At 38.6% G+C, this 27,008-nt stretch overlaps 3 protein-coding genes across 6 annotated transcripts in view; 1 reads left to right on the top strand and 2 right to left on the bottom strand.

The window, feature by feature from the left end:
• The window catches only part of LOC124390066 (polyadenylate-binding protein 1-like 2), a gene marked incomplete at its 3' end in the record, with an annotated part of 369,871 nt that overhangs the window by 310,215 nt on the left and 32,648 nt on the right, over positions 1 to 27,008 (top strand). The window lies entirely within an intron of this gene.
• LOC124389740 lies at positions 12,833 to 15,982 on the bottom strand. Its single transcript, XM_046855204.1, has 2 exons — positions 15,908 to 15,982; positions 12,833 to 14,207 (listed from the first exon to the last, which is right to left on the bottom strand). The coding sequence occupies exon 2, from the start codon at positions 14,201 to 14,203 to the stop codon at positions 13,430 to 13,432; it is 774 nt and encodes a 257-aa protein (XP_046711160.1). The 5' UTR covers positions 14,204 to 14,207; positions 15,908 to 15,982; the 3' UTR covers positions 12,833 to 13,429.
• Positions 15,937 to 25,577, bottom strand: LOC124389742 (eukaryotic translation initiation factor 4 gamma 3-like). Of its 4 annotated transcripts, XM_046855208.1 has the most exons (12): positions 25,376 to 25,577; positions 24,899 to 25,067; positions 22,732 to 22,823; positions 21,928 to 22,058; positions 21,620 to 21,867; positions 19,276 to 19,302; positions 18,434 to 18,545; positions 18,204 to 18,315; positions 17,984 to 18,109; positions 17,731 to 17,815; positions 17,415 to 17,640; positions 16,611 to 16,727 (listed from the first exon to the last, which is right to left on the bottom strand). In XM_046855208.1, the coding sequence occupies exons 3-8, from the start codon at positions 22,816 to 22,818 to the stop codon at positions 18,288 to 18,290; spliced, it is 633 nt and encodes a 210-aa protein (XP_046711164.1). In that variant the 5' UTR covers positions 22,819 to 22,823; positions 24,899 to 25,067; positions 25,376 to 25,577; the 3' UTR covers positions 16,611 to 16,727; positions 17,415 to 17,640; positions 17,731 to 17,815; positions 17,984 to 18,109; positions 18,204 to 18,287. The 4 variants fall into 4 exon arrangements, with proteins under 4 accessions (XP_046711165.1, XP_046711164.1, XP_046711163.1 ...); XM_046855207.1 differs by lacking the exons at positions 24,899 to 25,067; positions 25,376 to 25,577 and adding an exon at positions 24,420 to 24,615 and having other exon boundaries at positions 18,197 to 18,315; XM_046855206.1 differs by lacking the exons at positions 24,899 to 25,067; positions 25,376 to 25,577 and adding an exon at positions 24,420 to 24,615.

Here is a 27,008-nt window from a genome sequence, read left to right as displayed (position 1 = left end):
CAGTTATAAATAAGATAAAAACGGCTGTAAACTGTGTATAAAGCGAGTGAAGGTCAGCGGGACTCCATGCTCTCTGAGGACGGACCGGGGCTAGCTTAGCATGCTAACTTCAGTAGATATGTTACATAATACATAGAGGTTTTTAAAGTCCAAACTGTCATTGATTCACATTCTGTTGATAATTGTATTTGATTGATGAGTGTTTAAAGTACACTTATTAGATAGAGCTCTATAGAGAAAGCAGTTAGTACGCGGTATTTGACAGTAAACGGTCTTGAGTTGAGAACCGGAAGTTGACCGGAGTGAATCAATGAATGTTGCAAAATCATAAATGACCAGTAGGTGGCAGTGTGATGTGTATTAGAGCTCACTGTCACAGCAGGTAATTAGAAGTAGTGGAGCTCTAATGACGTCATTATAGCAAAGACAAGACACACAGCAGTTTGGGATTCTTTTATTGACTTCATTGATTAATTGATTTGGAGTATGATTGTGTTTCTGATCAAAGTAAGTTCATGTGTATGGAGTAAAAAAACCTGTACATTTCTCACTTCCAGACAGTATTATGAGATGTTCATCTGCTGGAAGTTCATGTTTAATGCTGCATGTTTTATAGGATTTATGAGCTGGAATAAATGTTTTACTTTTAAATGTTTTCTTTTAGCCAACTGGTGCATTTTTGTCTATATGCTTCAGATGAGTTTTATAAAAAAACACATTTTTACTACTTATTAAAAAATAAAACGTCATTCTGAGTGAAACCAATTGTTTATTAAATGCATTATTCACTAAATAAACATCAATGAAACTCAATGATTTGTTTTTTTTAAATGTAAAAATATTAATTTGAGGATAATTGAACTTAATGAATCGAATAGTTTTGGATTAAATAAAGACTTAACAGCACTGAATTCTCCTTTAAATGAACTTAAGTTTACTGAAATAAATACTGTTACTTATATAAAAATAATCCCGGTTTCTTGAACCCTGTTCGGTTTCAGCCCCACTTTTGGGCCTCACAGCTAAAAACGATCTTCCTGACTTTCAATGGTAAAAGTTCCTGACAACAGTGTGCTACATACACAATTTACATCTCTTTTGAAAGAACACATTGGGCTTTACATCATCCAAAGATGCTGAAGTTCCTTAGAAAAAAATGTGTAGGTCATAAACATTATCTTATATTCCTATAAACATTATTCTGAGACTGTGTGTAGTCTTTTTCTCCCTCCGTCTGTTTGAGGAAAAGCAGCCTGATACCCAAATGTACTGGGAATAATAAAATTCACACAATAAGCATAAGACTGGTATTTGAACATTAGGAAAACAGTAGAAGAAGAAAGTAATGAAAATAAAAGTAGCACAATGCTTCCTTCAGTGCCTCTGTGAATGATGGAGCACATCTGGACCTTCCTTTTATCCTTCCATTTTACAAACAGCACATCCTCTTCTCTCAGCCAGTGATGAGGCCTCGAGGAGCTGTTTTCAGAAGCTTGTTGGTGATGGTTTGAGGGTTTGTTGACTGAATTTTCCCACATGCTCAGATATAATTTTTTTTGGGCGATCTCTAAACAGTGCTGGACTTGTGTAGAAGTCATCAACGAACAGTTTGTAGCCCGTTCCCAACATCTTCTCATCAACAAGTGCTATGACAGATGGTCTACAGACCAGGTGTAAAATCCTGATTCCACCTCTCTTCAGGTGTGTTGGGGGATACAACAGGTGAAGACTGGGATTTTCTGTCTCTCACTCTTACTGGTAGAGCTGAAACAGGTGCTGAGTTTGGAGACTGCTTGAACCTCTTTTCTGGTTGATGGCTGGTGTGTGGAACCCACTTCTCCTCAGAAGATCGAACTAAATGGCTGTTGGAGCTGCTATCATGGGCCCTCAACTGCTCAGTTGTATGAATTAGATAATAATTATATATTATATTATATATAATTATATATATATATATATATATATATATATATATATATATATATATATATATATTTTTTTTTTTTTTTTTTTTTTTAGTTTGGTTCTATAAATGTATCAAAACATAATAAGGTCCAGAAGAGTCGGTTCATTGGTTTCGGTTCAATTGAGTCTGAATCGAAAGATTCACTGGTAAATGACTCAATTCCACAGTTCAAACAAAATCTGTAACATGAAACATTCTGTCTCCTTAAAAATTTTTCTTTCAGCCGTCTCACTCAAGAAAAAGAAACTTTTGTTCTGTTTGTGCAAAACCAGCAGCTGGTCAGAAAGTTCCTTCTTTGTTCATAGGTTAGTTTGAGGGGTTCACCTCAGTCAGCTTCGTCTCCGTGGTTTGGCTCGTCATCTTACATCATCGTCTCATTGTAATGAACGGTGTTCCAGCATGAAAAACAACTGACCTGCATGCACTGTAAAACCTACCAGCACATTTTAATAAAATAAATAAGTAAACATAACTTAATTCTCAAAAAACACTGAAGCCACTCATTAGCATTAATTTAACAACTCAAAAATGATTTTGTGATATTATAACTCAACTATTTTAAGTAGATTTTAATTTATTTCACATTTTAAGTATTGATTATTTATTCTATTGAGTTCAATTATTAATTTTCTTTAAGTTGACTTGCAACTTGAAGAAAACGAGTAAGCACTGCACTTCTTTTACTGATAATGGTTTTGCATGTTTTGCCTACGTGAAACGTGTATTTTTTGACTGCTTGCTCATGATATAGCGGATGAGCTCGGTCTCATGATCAACAGTTTAATTCTTTCATCTAAAGTAAAATTGTAAACTTGGACTTCACCTTATACAGTCCTGAAAACTTCTAGTTTGGATTTCTGTTCAAATGATGTACTGTCATGGATCAACTAAGCGTCAGAAACCGGGAGAAATACAGAATGTTCTTTATTGTCCACAAATACACACATAAGAGTTTGAGAAGTGACTGAAGCAAAAGGTACACTTAAGTGCTTCCTATGAAGCGTAGCTAGGAGCATGGAAGCACAGGGAACAAGTGCGGTAGGAAGTCCGGGGGATCTATGGTCGTAACTGGTAGATCGGACAGTAAATGAGGGGGAATAAATACCTTATAAAGGGGACAGGTAAATGGAATCCTACTAATCGGGTGTAGGTGATTAGTAGGAGGAGGACCGGTGTAGGTGATTAGTAGGAGGAGGAAAGGTGTAGGTGATTAGTAGGAGGGGGACAGGTGTAGGTAATTAGTAGGAGGGGACAGGTGTAGGTGATTAGTAGGAGGAGGACAGGTGTGGGTGATTAGTAGGAGGAGGACAGGTGTGGGTGATTAGTAGGAGGGGACAGGTGTAGGTGATTAGTAGGAGGGGGACAGGTGTAGGTGATTAGTAGGAGGAGGACAGGTGTAGGTGATTAGTAGGAGGAGGACAGGTGTAGGTGATTAGTAGGAGGAGGACAGGTGTAGGTGATTAGTAGGAGGGGACAGGTGTGGGTGATTAGTAGGAGGGGACAGGTGTGGGTGATTAGTAGGAGGAGGACAGGTGTAGGTGATTAGTAGTAGGGGACAGGTTTAGGTGATTAGTAGGAGGAGGACAGGTGTAGGTGATTAGTAGGAGGGGACAGGTGTAGGTGATTAGTAGGAGAAGGACAGGTGTGGGTGATTGTAGGAGGAGGACAGGTGTAGGTGATTAGTAGGAGGAGGACAGGTGTAGGTGATTAGTAGGAGAAGGACAGGTGTAGATGATTAGTAGTAGGAGGAAAGGTGTAGTCGATTAGTACGAGGAGGACAGGTGTAGGCGATTAGTACGAGGAGGACAGGTGTAGGCGATTAGTAGGAGAAGGACAGGTGTAGGCGATTAGTAGGAGGAGGACAGGTGTAGGCGATTAGTATGAGGAGGACAGGTGTAGGTGATTTGTAGGAGGGAGAGGCTGAGTGAGAGTGTGAGCATTGGAGGAAGGCGTGACTGGTGGCTCCCTGGCATGTACCTTGAACCTGTTACTGTATGTTGTCTTGCTGTGTCTCTGCATCAGACATGCTTGCGCTCTGCAACCCTTCGGCAGAACAGAGGAGCCCCAACACTAGATATTTACACCTTAATGAAGGAGTGGCGGTCATGTTCATGAACAAACTGCTCATTTGGTCTTAACAAAAGGTAGCATAAGGTTTATTTTATTGATTTGCATGTTTGATATAATTTATCCATGTATTTTCCATGTTCCCTGTCCCCGTTTCCAGATAATAAGCAGATACATGAGGTAGTGAACTGCACAATGTCCAGACTCCAGAATGCAAGCAAACATATGCAATTTTCTGAATGGCTGGAATGCCTAGTAACAGCAATTCCGGCGGGGCTTCTGATCTTTATTTAGCCGATGGAGAAAGATCTTAGACACATTTCACGCCCAAATCGTGTTTCAGACAGATCTAAATCTGTGTATATATTCGGTGGTAAGATGGTGAGAAACAGGTTGTGAAAGTGAGCTTTTACTTCTTATTACTGCGTTTTCTAAAATCTACAAGCATTGCATTTTTTTGGCTAGGTCAGCTTGTTTTTCTGTTGGCTAACAATAATGTACACTAATTATTATTACTTGATTATTCAACACAAACGGAGACTAAGGGGACATGAGCAACCTGTTAGCGACGTTAGCAACAGCTTTTAATTTTCAATAGTCACATTTAATTAATTGCATTTCGAGGTTGTGCTAAATTTGGTGGCTTCAGCTATTGCACTTCATATGTGTAAGGTGAATAACTTAAAATTAAACGAGCCTACGTCCTTTTCTATTGGTTGAAGTGATACAAAAAAGCCAAAACGTCCTAATACCAAGTTTTTCCCATATGTTCTAGTGATTGCCAAATAATGTGAAAATGTAAATAGTGTGAATTTGCTAGTGCCGTAAAAACACTTCTGTCGAGACATTACAGACATAATCATAGACAGTATTCCACAATCTCACGCCATGGCTGTATATTAATTGCATGTGCACATTTAGTACTTATTGATGATACATTTGTCTAGAATACATTCGGAGAAAAATGTGCTACTTGAAGACGTTAAAAATGTGGCAGTTAATTACACAATTAATTGCCCCATGTGTGATTTTAAGCAGCCATTTGTGGAGAAAGACATGTTTATTCATTTAAGGGGGCATTTATGAAGGAAAGAAACAGTTCCATGTCCATTCAGTGGCTGCAAGTTTCAAACCAATGTGTATTCCACATATAATGCACACAAATGCAGAGAACACCAAAAAGCCTTAGATTTTGATCCATCAGATGTGGTGCAGAATGTCTCAAATACAATCCAGTATAGTGACATTAAACATCATGCAGTGCAACGTTCAGGTGAAAATGAAACTGCCCCAGCAGCAGATAGTAGCAGTAAGGGATTAGGAGAGCAGAACAATTTGGCTGCATTCATCTTGAAAATGCAAACTATTCTCCATGTGTCACAGAGGGCAACACAGAAAATCATTAAGCATATTGTTTTCACTGTCAGAACCTTTTGTGAGAGAATCTGTATTCAATACACTGAAAAAAAAAAACAAATCTCCACATACTGATCAACTTGTAAGTGAAATTGTACAGCCAGTGTCAGATAGTCTGTGACATCTGAGGGGCAAAAATGCTAAATGGAGAAAATCCTATTATGAGGAAAAATTTCCATTAGTTAAACCTGTAGAGAACATTAATGAGTCATTAAATTCCACCTTAATGTATGTGCCAATTATCTCATCTTTGCAGTTGTTGCTTAAAAAACAAGATGTACTTGAGAAAGTTCAAGAAACCACTTCACAGTCACCTGGACAGTATTCATCATACAGCGATGCCTCATACTACCAGGAACATTTGCTATTATCAGTTGAGGGTCAGAAATTAGCAATAATTCTTTATATTAAGGACTTTGAAATTGCAAATCATGTGGGGACATACAAAACAATACACACAGTCTGTGCGGTTTATTAGATATTGGCTAACCTGCTAGTAAAATATCATTCTGTCCTCCACTCTAATCAGTGCGACGGTTTGGATATGAAAAGGTTTTTGCATCTCTCCTGAATGACTTAAAAACTCTTAAAGCAGTGGGTGTTTACATTGAAACATCTGGTGACTGTCTAAAAGGCACAGTTTATTCGGTTGTAGCTGATAACCCTGCTGCTCATGGGCTAGCTGGTTTCAGTGAGAGTTTCAGATCGAATTATTTCTCCAGATTTTGTCTCGCCATTCAAACAGAAATGCAAAACTCATATGTAGTTTTGAAACGTGAACAAAAGATCAGCATGATCAACTTGTTGAAAAATACAAAAGAATGAGAGTGATTGTAATCATGGTGTAAAACACAGTTGTGTTCTGTCTGATCATCTATCCTATTACCACCCTGTCACAGAATTTCCACCTGATATCTTACATGACCTGGTGGAAGACATTGTTCCTGTGGAGTTGGCACATTGTTTGAAAGGTTTGATTAAGGTTTAATTTCCTTCCAGCATTTAGATAAGGTTGACCGTCCTCACCCAATTCCACAATATTTTGACCATGGTGGAACAATTGGAGGGAATGGGCATGAGGACCACACTCTTCTTAGACTGCTGCCTGTTCTTATTGGGTCCAAAATCCCATAAGGTAATACATTTTGCGAAGTATTAATGGATTTGGAAGATAAAGTAGAACTTGCTGTGTCTCATACTTTTACATATGAAACTATTCGGTACATGGCTTGTAACATTTCAGATCAAAGGCAGCTAGTTTAAGTAGTCTTGCCCAGCTTACGATTACGACCATAGCATCATTATATTGAGCATTATACCCGTCTCATAAAGTGCTTTGGTCATTTGGTGCATCTCTGGACAATGTGATTTGAGGGGAAGCATAACGTGTTAAAAAAATTGTTCATAATACTCATAACTACAAAAATGTAGTGATAAAAAACTGGTGTTCGTGGTGCCTTCCCTGAGTTTAAAGAGATCAAAAACACATTACTCATTAAAGACAATATCTACTTTTTACTCAAAGACTATGAAACATTGTATGTTGAGCATTTAAGATCATATGAGCTCATAGAATATACAAACAAAGGTCATACAGTGAAATTTGTGTTTCAGCTAATAGACCAAATGCCATTATTCACCTATAAAATATCAGCATTTTATTCCAGTGTCTGAATGAAAAAGCAGAACCATAACAAACTCTGTCCTCTACCTTTTTTCGCAGTCAACTGATAAACAATAAGCATCTTTTTGGACCATTTGTAAACTCTAGTAATCACCTTCCTGGACACAAAGGTCAACATAGTGATAGGTAATGTGTATTTCACATTGATTTATACACATTGGTGTGTGTTGTGAGGATTATTTGGTTTGTATATATTATTTCAATGTAAGAGTACATTCTTACATATGCAAAGTGTTTTAAAAGTTTACATTAAGTTGACCTTAAAGAAATATTGTGATATGTTTAAGTTCTTTCCTGATCGAAGCTGACCGATTGCTGCTGTTTATATTCAAATTCCCCAGAATGCCAAACATTTTTCTAAATGTTGTGGCTTATTTATCAGCTTTGTGCAATACTTTAACATGAGAACTGGGTATGCATTAATAAAAATGATGAGTAATTGAGAACCTGTGTTCTAACAATAAGGGGAACATACATATATTGATATTTAAGGGTCGTGAAGGCATTTGGTTCATGTTGACTCTTGAAAATGATTTTTGTGTTTCATGTTACAGTTCTCCCAATACAGTACAATTAAAGTGACTGATGTACTGAAACTGAGGGTCATCCTAGATGATGACAACGCTGAAAGGCTGATTTTGCCCTCTTGTCCTGAGAATGTACATGGCCTCATTGTTTAAGTTAAAGAACTTGATTTTTACTTTCAGCTTCAGTTTGAAGAAACAGAGTTTGACAAAGCACTATGCAATCTAGTTATTATCGAGGACTTTGCCTCCCGAGCGACTTTTAGACTAGTTAAACTGGTTGAAACAGATCTGAGTTCTTCCAGTTTAGACGAAACAATGCTACTGTCTGATAGATCAGTAGATTCACCAGAGCACCTTAGCCGTTGGCCAGAGGTCTTTGTTGTTCCCTCATTCTCATATGAGTTCTAGTACACTCTAAGCAAAGGCAACGCTGCATTTATGACAGAGGGAAAACTTTGAAGCTGACAAGGGATCATAAACACAACATACTTGATGTGATGGCTGTTGAAATGTTTAAGCATAAAGCCTATCCTAGTTCCAAACAGATTGGTACGGCTGCAGAAACTCTACTATTCAAGCACCCCTGTCTAAAAGAAAAGGTTCCACAACAGGTTATGAGGGTTGGAAGAACAGCCTATGCTTCAAAATGGGCAACTACAGGACCAAACTGACCAGGGCTGACATAAAGGGTGTGGCTGTGAATGAAGGAAAGTGAAGCAGGACAAATCCAGAAGGTTTAGCATCCAGAGCCAATATCAAATGACCCAGAAGAGGGGAAATTAATTTCCTTCCCAATTATTCCTGTGGACAGACTAAGGGCATTTTGGAAACCAAGAGGCTTGAGATGGTGGACCAGTTCAAGAAAGCTGTAGAAGGAAAAGACATGACTCTCATCCATCAGCATATGCAACACACCTTTCTCTCAGGCATGAAGAAATTTTGAATTTAGCTCCTTTAATTGCTAAACTAAAAGATAGATGTCCTCCACACTTTTGTGAAGCTCGAGTAAGTAAAAAAACTGTTACTAGGACCACATAGTGTCACTCGTCTTTGCAGCACTGCTTAAGCTAGAAAAAGTCTTAGTTTAATATGGATTGTTGATTTGTATGTCCTTTTGTTCCCAATGCAGCTTTACAGCTAATTTCACAGGATAACAAATCAAAATCTGCCATTTTCTTTCTATGCTGCTCTTGACAAATATACACCTCAGTTTCTGAAACTGTATAAAAAGAGGAAAATAGGATATTTTGGTGAGAAGATGGAAGACTTTTTGATAGCATATGAAAAACATGTAAATATATTTTAAGTGCATTGCATTACATTAAAGTAAATGTGAACACTCAACCCTAAAATCTTTGTGCAATGTATTTGTTTGTGCAAAAGGACAAAAAGGACATCAATGTATCCAGAACAGCAGCCCTGGCAGGCCTTTCACTTCACTTAAAGGAGGACTCCTCACAGATCTTCAACATTTGCAAGGTATTGTTATTGTCTTTTTACATATCTGCAAGTACAATTACCATATTAAATATTCTGAGGTAAACATTGCTATAAACAGTGGTAAAAACATTCAGACTACAATTGCACCCCATTATACAGAAAAACAAAGAGCAATAATACATCCCATAAATCTCTTATATTCATTTAAAATGTTAAAAATACTAAATTGCAGAATGCCAGTCATGACAATATGATTATAATAATACAATTATGATTTAGAAATTTATATCTAAAATATATCTTTCTGATATTATTCTATTTAAAACCATGGATGGTATAATATAAAATAAAAAAAAATGTTTTACATACAGTAGAACCTCGGGTTACGAGAAACTTTGAATATGAGCAAATTGGAATACGAGAAAACATTTTTAATAAATTTTGTATTGGGTTACGAGTGTTGCATCGGCCTGCGAGCAAAGATTTTGAGCAAAAATGTTTTCATTTCCGATGTTAGGGGTTAAAATTTGTATAACAATTACCATTACAAATTGTTGTGTATATGTATTTATGGACTTGTGGAACACATTAAGTGAATTTCCTTTATTTCTTATGGGAAATGTTTTATACCAGCGTTTTAGGTTGCGAGCTCGCTCCCAGAACGAATTAAACATGTAACCTGAGCTACTACTGTAATTTGTTCTTCCAAGTGGCAGATGTACATTTGCACACACACTCACTGAGCATGTATTCTTATTTCAGTATGAGTTGGAAGCCCAGGAGGGAGCAGTGGCTCTGGTGTCAGTGGTGAATAAAGACGTGGTGTTTTCTTTAACACTCGCCATGTGTCAATCATCTTTGAGGATCAGGTTGTAATGCCCCAAAGATTTTGGACTGATTCACTTGTAATTTAGTTTGGGCTTATGAACGCTCTACATTTGAGCTACCCTGAGAAGTTAAGTGGCTTTTTTTAGTTCATCCAGGTTTTCTTCTTAAATCTTGATGATGGAAGGAAGCCGCTCAAACCAAAGTTACAGGCTGAGAAATGAGCTGGAGCAAACTATTGAGAGGTGGTAGTATTTTTGGTTCAACATTGTTCACTAACTACTGTTAGACTACCATATTTTCCGGACTATAAGCCACTACTTTTTTCCTTCGCTTTGAACGGCGCGGCTTAAACAATGAAGTGGCTAATATATAAATTTTTCCTGGGTTTTTCCCAGTTTCACAAGCTTCAAGCCAAATTGAGCCCCATAATATTAGACCAATGAAATTGCCGAACGGGTTCAGGTGAACCAATGAAATTCTTTATATTAAATTGGGTGCGCTCCCACTGAATCGGGCCGCACCACATCATAAATATGGATGAGGTTCCTCTGACGTTTTACCTGCATCTCACTCGCACTGTCTACAGAAAAGGAGAATCATTCATCACGCTGAAAACAACCGAGCATGAAAAACACACTTCTGTGTTCTGAGCTGCACGGCATCAGGAGTAAAGCTTCACCGATGGTGATTTTTAAACGCACGATGATGCCGAAAAATAAACTCTCGAGAGAAATTGTTGTGAAAGGAAGGAGGAAGACGGTGAACAATGACTTTCTTGGTAGGCTACTGTTTAGATACAAGCCGTGTAACAGACACTGTCTTTAATTAAAGCCTGTGTAAAGTTCATTAGTTTCAATGTAGACACCATCCAGTTTTTGTTAAACAATATCCATTGTCGAAAGAGAAGAATGTTGGCATTGCTCCAGTTATTGACAATTTATTGTCACAAAATGTTTTGATCGAGACACATTCACTGTATAACACACCGATTAATCCCGTCTTGAAGGCAGATAAAAATGCTGGAGGCTAACACAAGATTTACGTGAGATTAATAAATAAGTTATTCCGTTAGCTCCTTTGGTGCCTGATGTAGCTACCATTGTTAACTCTATACCAGCGACTCACAGATTTTTTACTGTGATTGATCTTTGTTCTGCTTTTTTCAGTGTCCCTTTGGCCTCAGAGACGCAGACGCTTTTCGCATTTACCTATAGGGGACGTCAATTCACCTGGACCCGTCTTCCTCAGGGTTTCGTTGACTCGTCAGCCGAATTATACTAAATCTTTTCACCTTTATGTGCATGAACGTGGTGGTACGGCTGCGGGGATCCTAGCCCAGGAACACGGTGACAGATATTGCCCTGTTGCGTATCTTTAGAAAATCTTTAGACAACATAGCACATAGGTTGCCTTAATGCTTGCGTGCAGTGGCTACTGCGGCTCTGATGGTCCGGGATGCTGAGAAAAAGGTGCTGTCACATCCTTTGATACTGTACACCTCACATCAGGTAACAGCTATTTTACACAACCTCAACACACAACATATGACAGCACAACGTAGATCTGGTTATGAAACCACACTCTTGGCAACGGAAAACTTAACTATTAAGCCTTCTTCTCAGCCTTATTCAGCTGTAGTAGCTCTGCGTGATCTGCTAGACATTATTGACGTAGATGGTTTTGACGACGCACATGATTGCCTTAAACACATTGAACAAGAGACCTCTTGTAGGCCCGATCTTTTTGATACGGCCCTGGAAGAGGGGGATTGCTTATATGTAGATTAAGCGCACCAAAATAAAAGCCGCACTCACTAAATTTAACAATTTTTTAATTTTGAACATAAATAAGCCGCACCTGTCTATAAGTCGCAGGTGTCTACATTAAAACTAATGAACTTTACACAGGCTTTAATGAAAGACAGTGTCTGTTACACGGCTTGTATCTAAACAGTAGCCTACCAAGAAAGTCATTGTTCACCGTCTTCCTCCTTCCTTTCACAACAATTTCTCTCGAGAGTTTATCTTTTGGCATCGTCGTGCGTTTAAAAATCACCATCGGTGAAGCTTTTCTCACGATGCCATGCAGCTCAGAACACAGGTGAAGTGCGTTTTTTCATGCCCGGTTGTTTGCAGCGTGACGAATGATTCTCCTTTCCTGTAGACAGTCTGAGTGAAAGGCAGGTCAAACGTTTATATATTTATGCATATATTAGTCAAGTCAAGTCAAGTTTATTTGTATAGCGCTTTTCACAACAGACATTGTCTCAAAGCAGCTTTACACAAATCAACAGTGATGGTGAATGGTGTGCATTTGTCCCTGATGAGCAGCCGTGGCGACTGTGGCAAGGAAAAACTCCCTTAGATGTTATGAGGAAGAAACCTTGAGAGGAACCAGACTCAAAAGGGGAACCCATCCTCATCTGGGTGACATCAAGTTTGATCATAAATCTTTCAACAATACAACAACAATATTAGCATATTTATGATGTGGTGTGGGTCGATCCAGTGGGAGCTCAGCCGATTTATTATAAAGAATTTTATTGGTTCACCTGAACCCATTTGGCAATTTCATTGGTCTGATGTTATGGGGCTCAGTTTTTTGGCTTGAAGCTTGTGAAACCGGGAAAAACCCAGGAAAAGTCCATAAATTAGCCGCTTTATTGTTTAACCTTCATGTTGGTTGCCTACTGATTATTCTCCTACTTCCCCTGTCTCTCACCTGATCATTATTATTATCCTCCTATATCTTCCCCTGAGTCTGATCCTGATTGCTCACCCATGTCTTTTGCAGCAGCAGCAATGGCCCACAAACTCTTCTTTTCCAATAAACATGCTTAAGTCTGCCTTGTACGTTGTTTTGTTTCTCCTACACATTCATAACATTAGTCAGACCCTATTCTACTTTATTTATTAGTAACTGATTATTATTATTATTTTAATTATACTTGGAGTAAATAGGTTACATGAGTTTGATTAAATATACTATACTAATTATTAGGTCACACGCTAGATAAGGTGGATTAGATCCATCACTCCCTTATTAATTAGTCTCACACTCTATGCTTACTTCTATTTTAACCCATTACAAACATACATGTCACATAACACAAAAATGATTTTATTTATTTATATATTTATAACTAAAAAAAGAAACATAGACAAAAAATCTAAATAAGACAAAAATCTTAGCAAAAAATCGAGCAAAATCGAAAACAAAAAAAAAACAAAAAACAAAAATCGACCAAAATCGACATCATCACCCACCCTCAAAGCATCAACGGATAAGCCTAATCACAACATGATGAACTAGGAGTGGGCGAAAAACCCTGACAGCAACCAAATTGTATGTCAAATTCCCACTCTGCTTACCAGTGGAGCGACAGTGGACTCACCACCAAGGTCATTCTCAGTCGTGATTGTACAAGTAACTAACAAATGTGAAAACATAAGAAAATAAAAGCAAATGAAAGTTGATGCAGTCCAGGGCAAAGTAGCTTAACTATGGAATGGGTGATAGTCGTCTGATCCAGTGCGGCAGGGGAGCAGATATAGAACTGTGAGACTTCAGTGAAGACCACACCTCATCGTGAAACCTCAAACCACCACCGTGAGGTCTTGATGAGAATACCATTGAGTCTGTTCCGATTGTGTGACATTTGCGACTAAGGATAGGACGACAATTCCAATCACGATGTTTCGCTGGTTCAGTTGTCCATAGAACATAGCCACAGAAGGTGATGGTGTAGTACGTTACAAAGGTGCTTTGCATGACGAAGTCCGTGAACAGAAAACTGTGAGTTCTCGGAGCACCCAGCGAGCGGGCAGGAACTCCAAACGATTGGACAAGGGTAATAGCCCTACGCACATGAAAGATACGGGTGATCAGCTGAAGTCCTGCAGGAAGATCATAGACAGAGTTCTGGATGGAATCTAGCCACATTCCATCTGGGGAGAACATGTCAGCGTGGTGCAGAATGTCAATCACCGGTCTGAACGGGTCCGCATCAGTTTCCCAAACGAATTCATCCTTTTCTGGAGGAAACCTGAACCATTTACGGGGTAAATGATGGCACCGTTTACCTAAAGGACAGGTGGGCTGCTCCAGGCACCACAGGCAATGCTTTAGAAGAACAAGGAAAAAACAAGCATCGCAGGGAGCTCTAAAGGTGACAAAGTTGAAGCGATACCCCTCAGCACATGCTTTGATGTACGCACACGTGCCTTGATGTAGACGCATACTTCGCAGAAGCCACCTTTGTTCACGAGCTGCCATGTTCCTGCACACAGCATAAAATACACACAACAACAATATGATTTATACGATATAATCAAAGGATCAGAATTAAAGCATAGAAAGGATTTAGTGCTTTTAGTTATAAGGAAACGTTTGTTACAGTCATTTTTTCTCATTGACTAGGGCCATAATCCCTCCATCTAAATCCACATAGATGTTTTGATCCATATCTGTGGAGATGTTTTCTGTAGAAGACTCTTCACCTGTAATTTTATACACTGGGAGCCGTATGTATTGTCTAAACAATGGCAAGGAATTCCACAACAGATAAAACATGTCATGGCTGCAAGGATTATTAAAATTTTAGTCCCAGTCTGACCCTATTCTACTCTATTTATTAGTATAGTATGTTAATTATACTTGGAGTAAACAGGTTACATGAGTTTGATTAAAATATGGGCTGAATAGGTTAAATTAAGCTACTTCATTGTATCTAATAGATTCTATACTAATTATTAGGTCAATTTGTTGGATTCATTTAAAAATCTAAACTATAAAAGCTATGCTTAGCTAGCCGGCTAGTTACCCATGCTAATGTCGCTAAATAATAACTTTTTACTTTTCGAGTCTTCTACTAAATAATCTACAATATTCTGCCATAATTATTTAGACGACTTACCAGGTACCTGTATGAAGAAATGTTCAATAGAAGAAGATATTTAATGTTTTTTAGTTGCTGCTAATCGCTGCTGCTTCTTGCTGCTGTTTGTTTGTTTGGTGGTTGTCAATTTTAGAGTCTCTTTACTTACAATTGGTAAATTCACAAATGAGAAACAAAAGCACGCTCTGACTTATATAGATGTGTCACACTGTGACATCACACCTAGATGCCCCGCCCTCTGCCTGTGACATCATTATGTCACTCACTTTCTCTCTCTATCTATTGCTCTCTCTCTCTCTCACACACACACACACACACACACACTCACTCACTCACTCACTCACTCACTCACTCACTCACTCACTCACTCACTCACTCAATCTGCACATGTACAGATTACAGAGGTAAGATTACGCACAAACCGAAAGTTGACCCGAGTGACTTTATGAATGTTTTAGAATCATAAATGACCAGATGAAGCTGACTGAGGTGAACCCCTGAAACTAACCCAGGAACAGAGTAGGAACATTCTGACCACCGGCTGCTGAAAGGAAACTTCTTGAACTATCTATGGAATCAGACTCGGCCGACCTCATTGTTTTGAATAGAAGTGACCGAACTGAACTCTTGAACCGAGTTACTTGAACTGAATCTAAGGAGTCGAAATCATCGAATCAAATCTTTTTGAACTGAATTGACCAAACTGAATGAACTGAATTATTAAAATGAATCTATTAAATAGTTATTTCTGATGTTTTTCTACTAACTGCAGTTGTCCAAATTTATACTTGAACTATGATGTTATGAGGCTGCATTGGAACTATACTTTATAGTATTGTGTGCATCAGATGAACCCATGAAGAACTCATGTATTGTAAACTGATTTAATCTCTGTGTTATTGTGATTTAATATTGAAACTGATACTGTGAATACTGTTTAATTACTGTTCATTTTATTACTTTAACTTCTGTTCATGTAAAATTGGGTTTAAACAGAACCTTTATTTTATTATCAATAACTTTTGTCCCGTTTTCCCAACATTTTATCATGTGGATTTTAAACAGCTCCCCGATGAACTTGCCGTTACTCTTGGTTTTTCTGCGAGCTTTGTTTTTGCCTCCTCCAGCTCGTCCTGAAGCCTCTCACGATTACTGGCCTGGAGAAGTAAATCATCATAAAAACAAAAAATCTGTGCAATAAAAAATACAAATATTACACATAAAGATAAAATAGAAATTTTACAGAAGGACGGGTTCAAGCCTGATAACAGATTATCCACTTGAAGCTTCATTTGCAAATTCAGTAGATTTTAATATTATTCTGTGGGAAAAATGAAGAGAAAGCCCCTTTGAGAGAAACGATGCTTACTGAAACAGTTGCTTTCATTTCTTGCTGGAATATTTGAGATATTTGAGTCTCTGGAGCTGAGCCCCTGTGGGTCCGGTGGCAACTTATTTTGGTTACACTGTAAAAGCAGAGAGTGAAGCAATGATCTGTGAAACAATATTCCTTATTTGGTTTTAAAGTAAAAATAAAGCCCACATGTCAGAAGGCTTACCTTGTGTAGCACCACATCAGGTATGGATGGAAGCCCCTCTGGCGTCTGCATACAATTAGGCATGAACTGGATGCTCAAAAGAAAGTCTCTACTATATTGTATCCTCTTATTCTCCATCTCTAGCTCTGAGGAAGGAACGAGCAAAAGCAGACATGAAAAGTAGTGAAAAACATTATGAAGTGTGCTAGTCAAAAGAAGGAGGTCTCACTGTGCATGGTGTTGTTGTTGGGCACTTCGACAGGTGAAAGGACCCCATCGTTGCTTTCATCCTCAGAGCTGGGCTCGGGTTCATTCTTCGGCGGCTCGGCTTCCTGCGCTTCGATCTCATCTGCTGGTGTTTCTGCTGAAGCCAGATGCTCCACAATCACAAAAGACACACTGGAATTCTCGACTGTGGTTGAGACTGGCTCAAGGTTTAAAGTCAGACTGCTGGAAAGCGAGCTCTGGCTTATCCTAACACACAAACACACCCAATTAATAATAAAACACCAGGATTACTGTAAATTTGTAGTGTAAATGTAGCTTTCACACATTCACCGAAGTGAACGACAGCATTTATATCTTTATATATAGTTATTTAAAGAAATACTCCAGTGTTGGCACCTCAGTTTATACCTGCAGTATTTGTAGTCCATGTGCAATAACTACAACCAAGAGCTAACATGCCTCCTAGTTTATTGAGACGAGCAGAAAACATTACTCATGACTCTATTACAATGAAAGTCAAAGGGCAGTTGTGGGGAAAAAGGAACGATTATGTGAGATTTTTATACGGCATTACCAAAAGATAATATTGCATATTGAAATTTAAAGATGCCTAATTCTTTTATTTGTAAAAAACGTATTTAAAAAGTACGGGTCTTATTTCTAAAAGTACGGATTTGTTCTTTCAGGCTACTTTTGTAGTCAACACAGTTGCACAACAATTAATTTTTTTTTTAATTAAACTACACGTTTAATTTAGTCAAATTGTAAAAGATTTTGACCAATTAAAATCCAGTGCCGGGACAGCGACGAGCCCTAAACTCACCTCTCTAAGCGATTGGGAGTCGTCAGGACGAGGAGCCGTGTCTGTTTCGGCCGGCTCATCGATGGCGAATAGAGCAGAAACTGGAACCTCTGGGGGCACTTGCACAGGCTCTGTTTTATCTGGTTTGGTGTGACGGCTTGTGCAGGACCGGGCTCAGCTAAAGAGGTAGGCTTTTCAGCGTCATCTAATGCAGCATATTTTACTGAATAACTCTAAAGCTGTTCATCTGTAGACACCATAGACAGTAGCAATTAAATCACAGACTAGACGAGTCAAAAATCTAATAAAAAATAATAATTGAGATATTGGGACTTACCTAGTTTCAAGTCGGCAGGAGCAGGGGGGCCCTGAGCTCTGTCCCCATAATAGACACGCTCATTTTCCACCATTTGGTTCAGTTGCTGGGATTTGAGGTGGAAAGCGTGAGGATAATGAGAATTTGGACATAAAATAGAAAGAGAAAGAAGGGAAAAGAGAGTGCACACATAAGTAAAAAATAGTGGAAAAGGGCTGGTGAGCTATTAGCCAGAAGAATCTGCTTCCTCTATGAATGCGTGTGTGACTGTTACCTGCAGAGGCATAGAGACGGAAAAGACATTTCCCACTGGCAGAGTGGGGTTCCAACTCCTGCCAGCTTCTGATATGAACTCCTCAGTGATGTCCTTGTTGTCCTGGTCAGGATCTCGGACAACGATCTTAATGGAAAATAAATAGCACATGATCAGAGATAAATAGGCTCAATACTCAGTAAATGAACCAGTACTGAAACAAAGAGTAAGCACACGCAACGTTTTCCTCTTCCTCTTGGTAGATGGATGTTGCTGCAGTGGAGGAACCATTGTGAATGGAGTCTGGTTGTACACGGCCTGATCATTATAGAATAACATCCCTGCAGCCGACACTAATAAGAACAGTATCAGTTTCAATTAAAGACCAACATGTAAGCTGTGAGGATAATAACATCCTACAAGAAAACCAGCCTTTTTGTAAGGATGACTGGAAAGGCATGATGAACTTACCATTTGTTGGGGTAGTAGGTCCAGGGAGTACAGTGTAGCATGTATTGAATCCTGTGGGATGGACTGAGTACTGCTGAGGAGGCACCACATGTACTGGAGCACTGTAATAATACTGTAACACAAACAGCATATAAGTTTGGCATAAAAATCACAAAAATGCTAAAGCTATTTGAAGGTTAACGTAAACAGTATTTAAAACCTGCAGCTATAAAAGGACACACAGGGACAAATTCAAAGCACCAGGGTACACACATGACCCCTGACCTTTCCCACAACTACATCAATCAACCTCCAAGTCTCTACCTTGTCCCTGTGTGCCTCATTACATATAGCACAGTTAGGTATGGTAATGTAGGTGAAGTAATCTGGGTGAGATAAACTCAGGCAATGCAGGAGGGAAAGACAGGGCAGAGTGAGGGAGGAAGTGCAGGCCAGACAGGGGTGGGATTTTAAAGTCAGGCTAGGAAAGGTAGGTAGAACGTATTTCCTGATTAGCACACATTAGCATACAGATATCATTTTGGTCCAAACTCAGTAATGATTTCGTTCAAATAGAGTTCATAGAGTAAGTAGTTTAATTGATTTGTACAATACTGATATACAGTGGAACCTCGGGTTACGAATTTAATTCGTTCCGGTACTTTATTCGTAACCTGAAAAGTTCGTATCCCAAGACAAATTTCCCCATAATAATGAACAGAAACTTCGGTAATTCGTTCTGGACAACCAAAAATATTACTTAAATAAAAATAAAGCCAATATTCACTAATATTATTTACTTTTAACATGTTATATTAAAATCATACCACATAAAAACATACAAAAGAGGAAAAGATCTTTACCGGGTACTTTCCCTTTGAGAAGACTCGCTGCAGGAGACGACGTTCATAGAAGGGGGAGAAGGGAGAGTTATTGTTTGGAAGGAGAATCTTATTATATTATTATTTATATATTATTATATATTATATTATAGAATATTAAAGACAGTGTTAGTAACACGAACGCTGAGACAATTGTTGCATTAGAGGGAAAATGAGAGCTGTTTCTTTAAGGCTACTATCAGTTGGTATTGAAGTCCAGAGTGAAATTCATTATGGGTATTGTACTTCGGAAAAGACTGTAACCTTGCTAATCTATCTTCATAAAAACAAGTAAAGTGGTTATGCATCGGCTAATGTTGTCCATCTCATCATTCCACGAGCATGAACTAACGAGTTGTTACGCTGCTGCCGGGAAAAGTTCAAGCGGATAAGTAACACGATGCTCTCGCTGGGGACACAGGACGCTAACTGATGTGACGAGCTGCGTGGATAGAGCAAAAACAACCAACCTGCCTGCGATTTTTGGTGAGCGACGTTCGTATCCCGATATATTGTTCGTAACCAGGGGCAAAAATTTTGATGAACTGCGATTCGTAACCTGAATTATACGTATGCCGGGGCGTTCGTAACCCGAGGTTCCACTGTACTTCATGAATAACCTTCACTCTGTTTAATCAAATCAAAACCGTGTCCTTTTAGAGCGGTTGCCAGTCGCGCTCATACTCCTCTATATAGATATTTTAACAATCTGATTTTAGTAGTCAGTTATGTTTTATAGATAGTTCCGAACCATAATTAGGTCCCCAATAATATCGCAGATTGGATACCACTTTTCATTCATTCCTCTAAGAAAACTCAGAAGAAATGTAAAGAACCGATGAAGCAGGAAAAAAAAAAAGGTTTGGAAAAGCCAAAGCTTCACATCTACGATATGTAGAGAGACGATGAGACACAAGTTGATGCTGTAGATACTGTAGATTTATTTTTTTGTAGAAACTCCTGAATTTGTTGTTGTATGTTTTAAACTGTTGTTATATTTAAAACGTGCCACACACAAAAACATCGAGTAAGAAATTTGAGACACACACATACACACACACACACATTAACATGTCTTAGCCGAATTAGTGTTAGTTTTAGCATAACTAGTGGCTAAAAGCTCAAAACTAAAAAAAAAGACAACTTTTTCTCACCATCGCTGCTGATTTTCTAAGATTATTCTAATGCACTTGTTTTCACGTCTGGTCTCAACAACGGCCTCGATTCAATAGTAGACTTACAATGTTTGCATGTTACTATGACAGCATGACATTTGACTATGACGTTTCATTAGTGGATTAAAAGACTGTTGCACCAATCAGAAATGCTACGTTACAGAGATGGTGACGGCGCGACTCTACATGAGCTCCTGTAGTGTTTCTCGGTAGAAACACACACCTGGATTAGAGGCGAGCGCCCCCTGCCGGGCTTTTGTTCGGTAAGCTTTCCAGTCTATTGATCATTGCTGTTTGTTTCTTGTCTTTTTTCTATCTTATTGTGTACAGGCCACAAATACATCGTTTTCCATGCTAAGAGCATTCTTTTATTCGTTGATCCGTTCCCTGGCATTACTCGAAGCATTAGTGCCCCCGTATGGCACTCATCAGTATTACTGATCACTGCTAGTGATTGGAAGATGGCATCATTTTAGTGATTTGGTTCTTTAGATCATTTCGTTCCTTTGATCAGAAATAATATAAAATGGTACATTTCCAATAAGCAGAAACTCTGACATTAGTTCCAATAATAAAAAAAAAAGACAAGGCAGCTAAAGGACAAATGATGATAAACAGAATGAGTAGCTCACGTCTCATTTCTTCTGGTCCGTATCGTTATTCCTTAATCATGTGACTCCCATAATTATTATAACAATAACATCAAGATTCGGACCAAAAAACTTATCTATTAGTCACATGTAAAAAAAAAAAAACGAACTACTCGCACCAGAGGATTCATGACATGAACCTTTTTATAAACTGAACAAAATAAAAATTCTGTCATGCAAATGCGTTAACACGATTAATGCTGTTGATAAGACCCAATACTTGAGAGACAAAATGTGCTTCCTCAAATCTCCACCTCCTCTTCACCTGGCATCCGTATCAGATCTCAAATCGGCCCATTTATCATTCCTTTCAGAAAATATACACGTCACAAAGTCATTCCAAATGTGAACACCACATCAGCTTAGATAACGTCTCATGTAAGAAGTCCACCGCCAAATCTTTCAATCGGACTGATTTTAATCGGAATGACAGGATCGCGGGTACCTGCGCAGTGACATCGAGAACACGAGCACCAGGAAAACAGCGAGTGTGCACCTTACCTTTGGCTCCGGTAGCGTGGAAAGCCCGGAAGATGGAATCACCAAGAATTACAGTATGGCGTTCCGTCTCGCGGAGAGGGGCAAAGCGGTTCTCAGTCGAGATCTCGAAGGCCGGTGGTGGTGGCGGGGGAGACGTCCTCGACGGGGGCTTGGCTCGTGTCTTCCGCTGCTGCAGCATCCAGGGTCCGTGGTGCACCGGTGCCGGAGTAAACGATACCTGGGCGGGCCGCGTTGTAGGTGCGCTGGGCCTGGGCAGAGAAACGCGGAGTTGAGGTGCTGGGAGCGTTAGGTTCAACCTGGGAATTTACCTGGGACGAGTGAGCGTCCGCCCGGGATGTTTCCAGCGCCGCTTTCCGCTCTCGCAGCTGGGCATGCTTTGCCTGTTTCTCCAAAGCCTCCACCTCAAACTCCACCGTTTGCAACTCGAACGAGTCCTCACCTGTGCTCAAAGGCACAGCCGGCATAGTGCTTATAATAGCAGATAGAGTTAAGATACAGAGATGTGATAAAGTAAGAGGCAATGAATATAGTCAACACTAGTGATAGTTGAGTTAACTAACTACAGGCACAAGACAGGAAGACAAAAACAATTTAGGATTATTAAAAGAGGAAAAAATAATGGATAAATAGTAAAGTTTGTTTGAAAACGCAGAGAGAAATACAAGTCAAACACAGGAAGCTACGTCACAGGAAGCCTGCAAGCAGAGATTCTCCTTTCACACAGGTCACATCCTCAAGTCAGTCTTACACTGCCCTCTAGTGGCAGGGTCGGGCATGCTTTTTTGCTTAATTCTGTATAAATATTATTAATCTTTATTTGCATTAGATATATTTATTGTTGATCTCTGTTCTTCTTGTTTCTTATCCTCCTTGTATTCACTTCATGGAAAATATAAAAATAATAGAGAGATAGATTGTGATTGACTGATTAGAATGTTAATGGTGCCTTCATCCTGTACAAACAACCGATGATCTCTGTATATATACAGTATATATTAACACACACACACACACACACACACACACACACACACACACTTACATTTAAATCGCTATCTCCCTAATCACACTTAATTCCTCCAGGATTAATTACAGGTTGGGTGACCTCTAACCTCTCGTGTGGTGCTGATGTTCCTCCTCAGAAGTCCGTCTGCTGCATGAAGTCTCAGCTCCACCCTCTTCAGGTCATCAGACTTCATCAGGGCTGTCAATTAAACACAACCTATGTTTATCTAAACTTATGATACCAGGACGAGAAATAAACCCTCTGAAGATGTTCTTCTTAATGACTGAAATCCGTATCAGACCTCTTTTATAGAAATATATATATGACTGTATAATGCTGGACATTATTTCACATCACATGAATCTGCTGCACTTGTGAGTAGATTTGATTCAGACTTTTCTGATAAGCATCTCTAATAGATCAGTGTAATTTTTATAATATTAACGCTTAGTGGCGTCTCACCGTCCAGACAGTCTCTGACTGCAGAGAGACTACAATTATCTCATACATACAACTGAGCATATCATTTAAACTCACAACTAGAGGTCGACTGATACAGGATGACCAATATATGTTGCTGATTTTTTTTTTCTGATATGTTTGGCCAATTATCATCCCCCTTCATCTCATAAGTCTAACAGTTAATTCATAAGAAATGATACAGAAAATTGCTTCAATTATATATTTATTTAATAAACACAAGCCTCTCCAATCAGTGTGCTTGTTAACAGGTTTTGGTCTCCGTGAATACCTGTAACCTAAACTACAGCTGGTTGAAGACTCTTTAACAATGCAGTGAAAAAAAGTTACTGATTTTCTCCCTAAATGTTTTTTTCATTCTCTCTCCAAAAGTAGCATCATATTTAACCAATGCAATCTAAAAGGCTAAAATAAGAATGAAGGATAAGAACTTAAAGCTGGCGATCGTCCAATGTCGAGTGGTTTTTGATCGTTGGTCGGCTTTGGGTTTTTTGCTGTGTTATAAAATAAAATTAAAATCTGTGTGACATGAACTGACTCATATTTCTTGTCCACTAAAATCCCACCCTCCCTCCATCCTCTACGCCAGCTCCAACAGTTCAACACACTCCCTCCATCCTGCACAGGGCCAGCCCTGGTCAATTTTCTGTCCTGGGCAAGATTTTACTTGGTGCCACTTCCCTCACAGCCCATTCACCAATAATCATTGTGTTCAAACATTCATAACCTTATTTTAAATTGTTTACAGTGAAACTATAAAATATAGGTGCTGTCTGGGTCACATAATAAATTAAACACAAACAGTAAGAATAAATACATCTGGTCTTCCTGCACATAAATGTCTTTATTTAAACACTTCTTTATCATACAGTACTGTTTAATCTTCCACTTCATTTTACAAAGTGTTCGATGTCCAGTAGATGGCAGTAATGTTCTACTAAACTTTAGCTCCTTCTAGCGGTATCACGAAGAATTACACTGTACTACACTTTTAAAATGTATTTTACATAATTTTGCTTTTTTTAAATTAACCAAGATATAAACAAACATTACCAAATTAACCACTTCGAATTACAAATACCACAAATAGCCAAATTTTACACAACTATATAGTCTAATATTGTTAAAACGTATCATGTGACTCAAAAAATGAGATGGTACAAAATCTCGGATCTCTGAAAACCCAGACATTATTACACTATTTAAAACTTTTAGAATAGACTTTAAAAACTGGACCAATATAAAGTTTGTTCACAAACATTTACTAAACTGACTTTATTCATATGATCATCGCCATTCATTACATCACATTACCTCTGTCTTTGTCCCGCTTTTCTTCATCTACACTTCTTCTTTTTTATTTAATTTGTATTGTTTTCCAGCACAGTAATGTGATGAATGTAAATACTGTTATGTTTGCATCATTATGCTATAAAACACATATTATACCATTAAGTTTGGAGCATGCGCAGAAAGAACCGGAGACGTGACTGCACAGCGTTTTTTACTCGTTTACTCTGCACACTGCAAACACACCCAAATGCAGCACGAGAGTGCCCTCTAATGGCTATCAGATATTATAACATTAATGCAATGTTACCAATGTTACTATGACCAATGTTAATTTAGGGGCTTTAGGAAAGTCTGCAAAGGAAACAAAACTATACCACAGACTTAAAATACACTGTATAGAAGGATATACAAAACCAAGAACAAGACACATTTTGCTTTTTTAGTATCATTGTCTGAATCATTTTTAGCAGATATGTAATGAAATGTCAATATAATCTCACCTTCTTTAAGAAGTCTGTAGGCGAGGGCATGAGCTTTATGAGAGTCTCCTCACTGTTCACATAAGGCTACATAACCCCTACAGATAGACTGCAGGAGTTCATGTCTCATAGACTCTTTCTCTGCCTCGATCTTGTCCAAAATCACAGACAGAAACGTCTCTGATAAGGACTAAATAGGACGAAAGAAAAGGATCATCCAATATCCAACTAAATCACACGTGTTCAAATCATGTATATAAAACAAACATTAAGGAGTTAAGACTTGACTGTGGACCAGGTTTAGGAAAACTATTAGACTTTGTTTAAACCAAAACCTGGAGTAAACGTTTTTACACGACAAACCATATCTACTGTTCATTTTAAGAACATCAGGGCACTGAATTAACTTTTACAAATGAGAAAACTCAAATCCACAGCTAAACAATAAAGTTGTTTGAATTTTGTGCACACTAAATAAAACAGAAGATAATAACTGACCTTGTTTACACAAAACACAGATGTAACCGATTTTACCTCATCTGTCAGACTAGGAAGTTTACAACTCCCTTTAAGTAGTGCAGAAACCCAGTTAGTAGATAATAAATCATAACTGGCATCATGAAGAGTTTCCAATGCACAAGCGATGAGGGATTGTGTTTTGTTGTGTTTGTGCTGTGCAGCATCAATTAGAGGTCTTTTAGCAGTCATGGGTTGTGACATGTCTGATGCAGTTCTTCATGGGTCCTGCATATAAAATAAATAAATAAATAGTAGAACAAAGCTGCATGTTTTATTTCCGCATAATAAATACAGTCTACAATCTGATCATTTCTGTACATGTTAAAGGTGTGTTGTGTAAAATAATTTACTAAATGAAATGAAAGGTGCTCAGATCACACTAATGATATTATATGTTTATTTGATAAAACTGTATCATGCAGTAATAATGTGCTTGTATCGTCTTACACACTGAAGACATAAACATCAACACTATAGATACCTTTAAGTGCCAGAAGCTGGTTTTCAACACTTTCATTCCTGTGGAAAAGAAAAATTCTTTATGGTTATGAATAACAATATTTTTATGGTTATGTAGAGAATCCATCATGCAATACTCTGTGTACCGTGTCTCTATATAAATTATGTGCTTGAATAAAGTACTGGGTTAAAAGTCACATGTATCATGTATGTATATTTAACATTTTATGAAGATATCATTAACATGTAGATTTCTACAAACATTTATCTGACAATATTTCTGGTCCTTTTCTCCCTCACAGATGTAAAATAGACTCAGATTTTCCATCCACATGCAGATTCAATTCAATTCAATTCATTTTTATTTGTATAGCGCTTTTAACAATGAACATTGTCTCAAAGCAGCTTTACACAGATAATGTGGTGATTAAACATAAATATGTTCTTTGTAAGTATGTTTGTCCCTGATGAGCAACTGTGGCAAGGAAAAACTCCCCGAGATGGCATAAGGAAGAAACCTTGAGAGGAACCAGACTCAAGAGGAACCCATCCTCATCTGGGTTGCACCAAATGTCCATTTGAAGCAGATATACAATGTTGTGGGGTACAGTGATGATGATCAGAAGCAAACTGCACTCCCGAGTCAGTGCAGCAGACCGCCGACACCAACTACAGTCCAATCCGTCCTCAAAGCACCCGTTCTACTCCGAATTAAGAGACCGTCCGAGCTGCACAGAAGTGTGAAGATCCAAGGAGGGAGAGGGCAGGAACACTGGTCACTGGAGCCTCAGGAGCATGTTTAACTCGACCGAAGAGAGAGAGAGAGAGAGAGAGAGAGAGAGAGAGAGAGAGGGGAAGAGAAGAATATGGATTATTAAGTGTAACTATTGGTGTACGAAAGTTAATGTCACTGTGCAGTTTGGACTCCGGCAAGACTCGCTATGGCAGCATAACTAAAAGGGAGAACCAGAAGGTAACACAGACATGAGGGATCTCTGGGATAAGAGACGACCCACCACACCACCGTCAACAAACCTGAGTGAGCGTGTGAATGTGAGGGGCGACAGCATACAAATATACCAGTTCACCAAACACTCTATATCCATGTTCCCTCCAGATCTGTGCCTTTACCTAAGAGAAATCTACTGATAAA

This window comes from Silurus meridionalis, chromosome 8 (assembly GCF_014805685.1).
Source record: "Silurus meridionalis isolate SWU-2019-XX chromosome 8, ASM1480568v1, whole genome shotgun sequence".
NCBI lineage: Eukaryota > Metazoa > Chordata > Actinopteri > Siluriformes > Siluridae > Silurus > Silurus meridionalis.
This window is presented reverse-complemented; position numbering and strand designations above follow the sequence as displayed.

Bases quoted from the DNA above. Each gene is read 5' to 3' on its own strand.
- LOC124389740 (XM_046855204.1), bottom strand. From the start codon at position 14,203: ATGGCAGCTCGTGAACAAAGGTGGCTTCTGCGAAGTATGCGTCTACAT.
- LOC124389742 (XM_046855208.1), bottom strand. From the start codon at position 22,818: ATGAAGTCTGATGACCTGAAGAGGGTGGAGCTGAGACTTCATGCAGCA. The intron at 22,059-22,731 runs GTTAGAGGTCAC...CTTTGAGCACAG, and splicing joins ACATCAGCACCACACGAGAG to GTGAGGACTCGTTCGAGTTG. The intron at 21,868-21,927 runs GTAAATTCCCAG...TTCTCTGCCCAG, and splicing joins CGGACGCTCACTCGTCCCAG to GCCCAGCGCACCTACAACGC.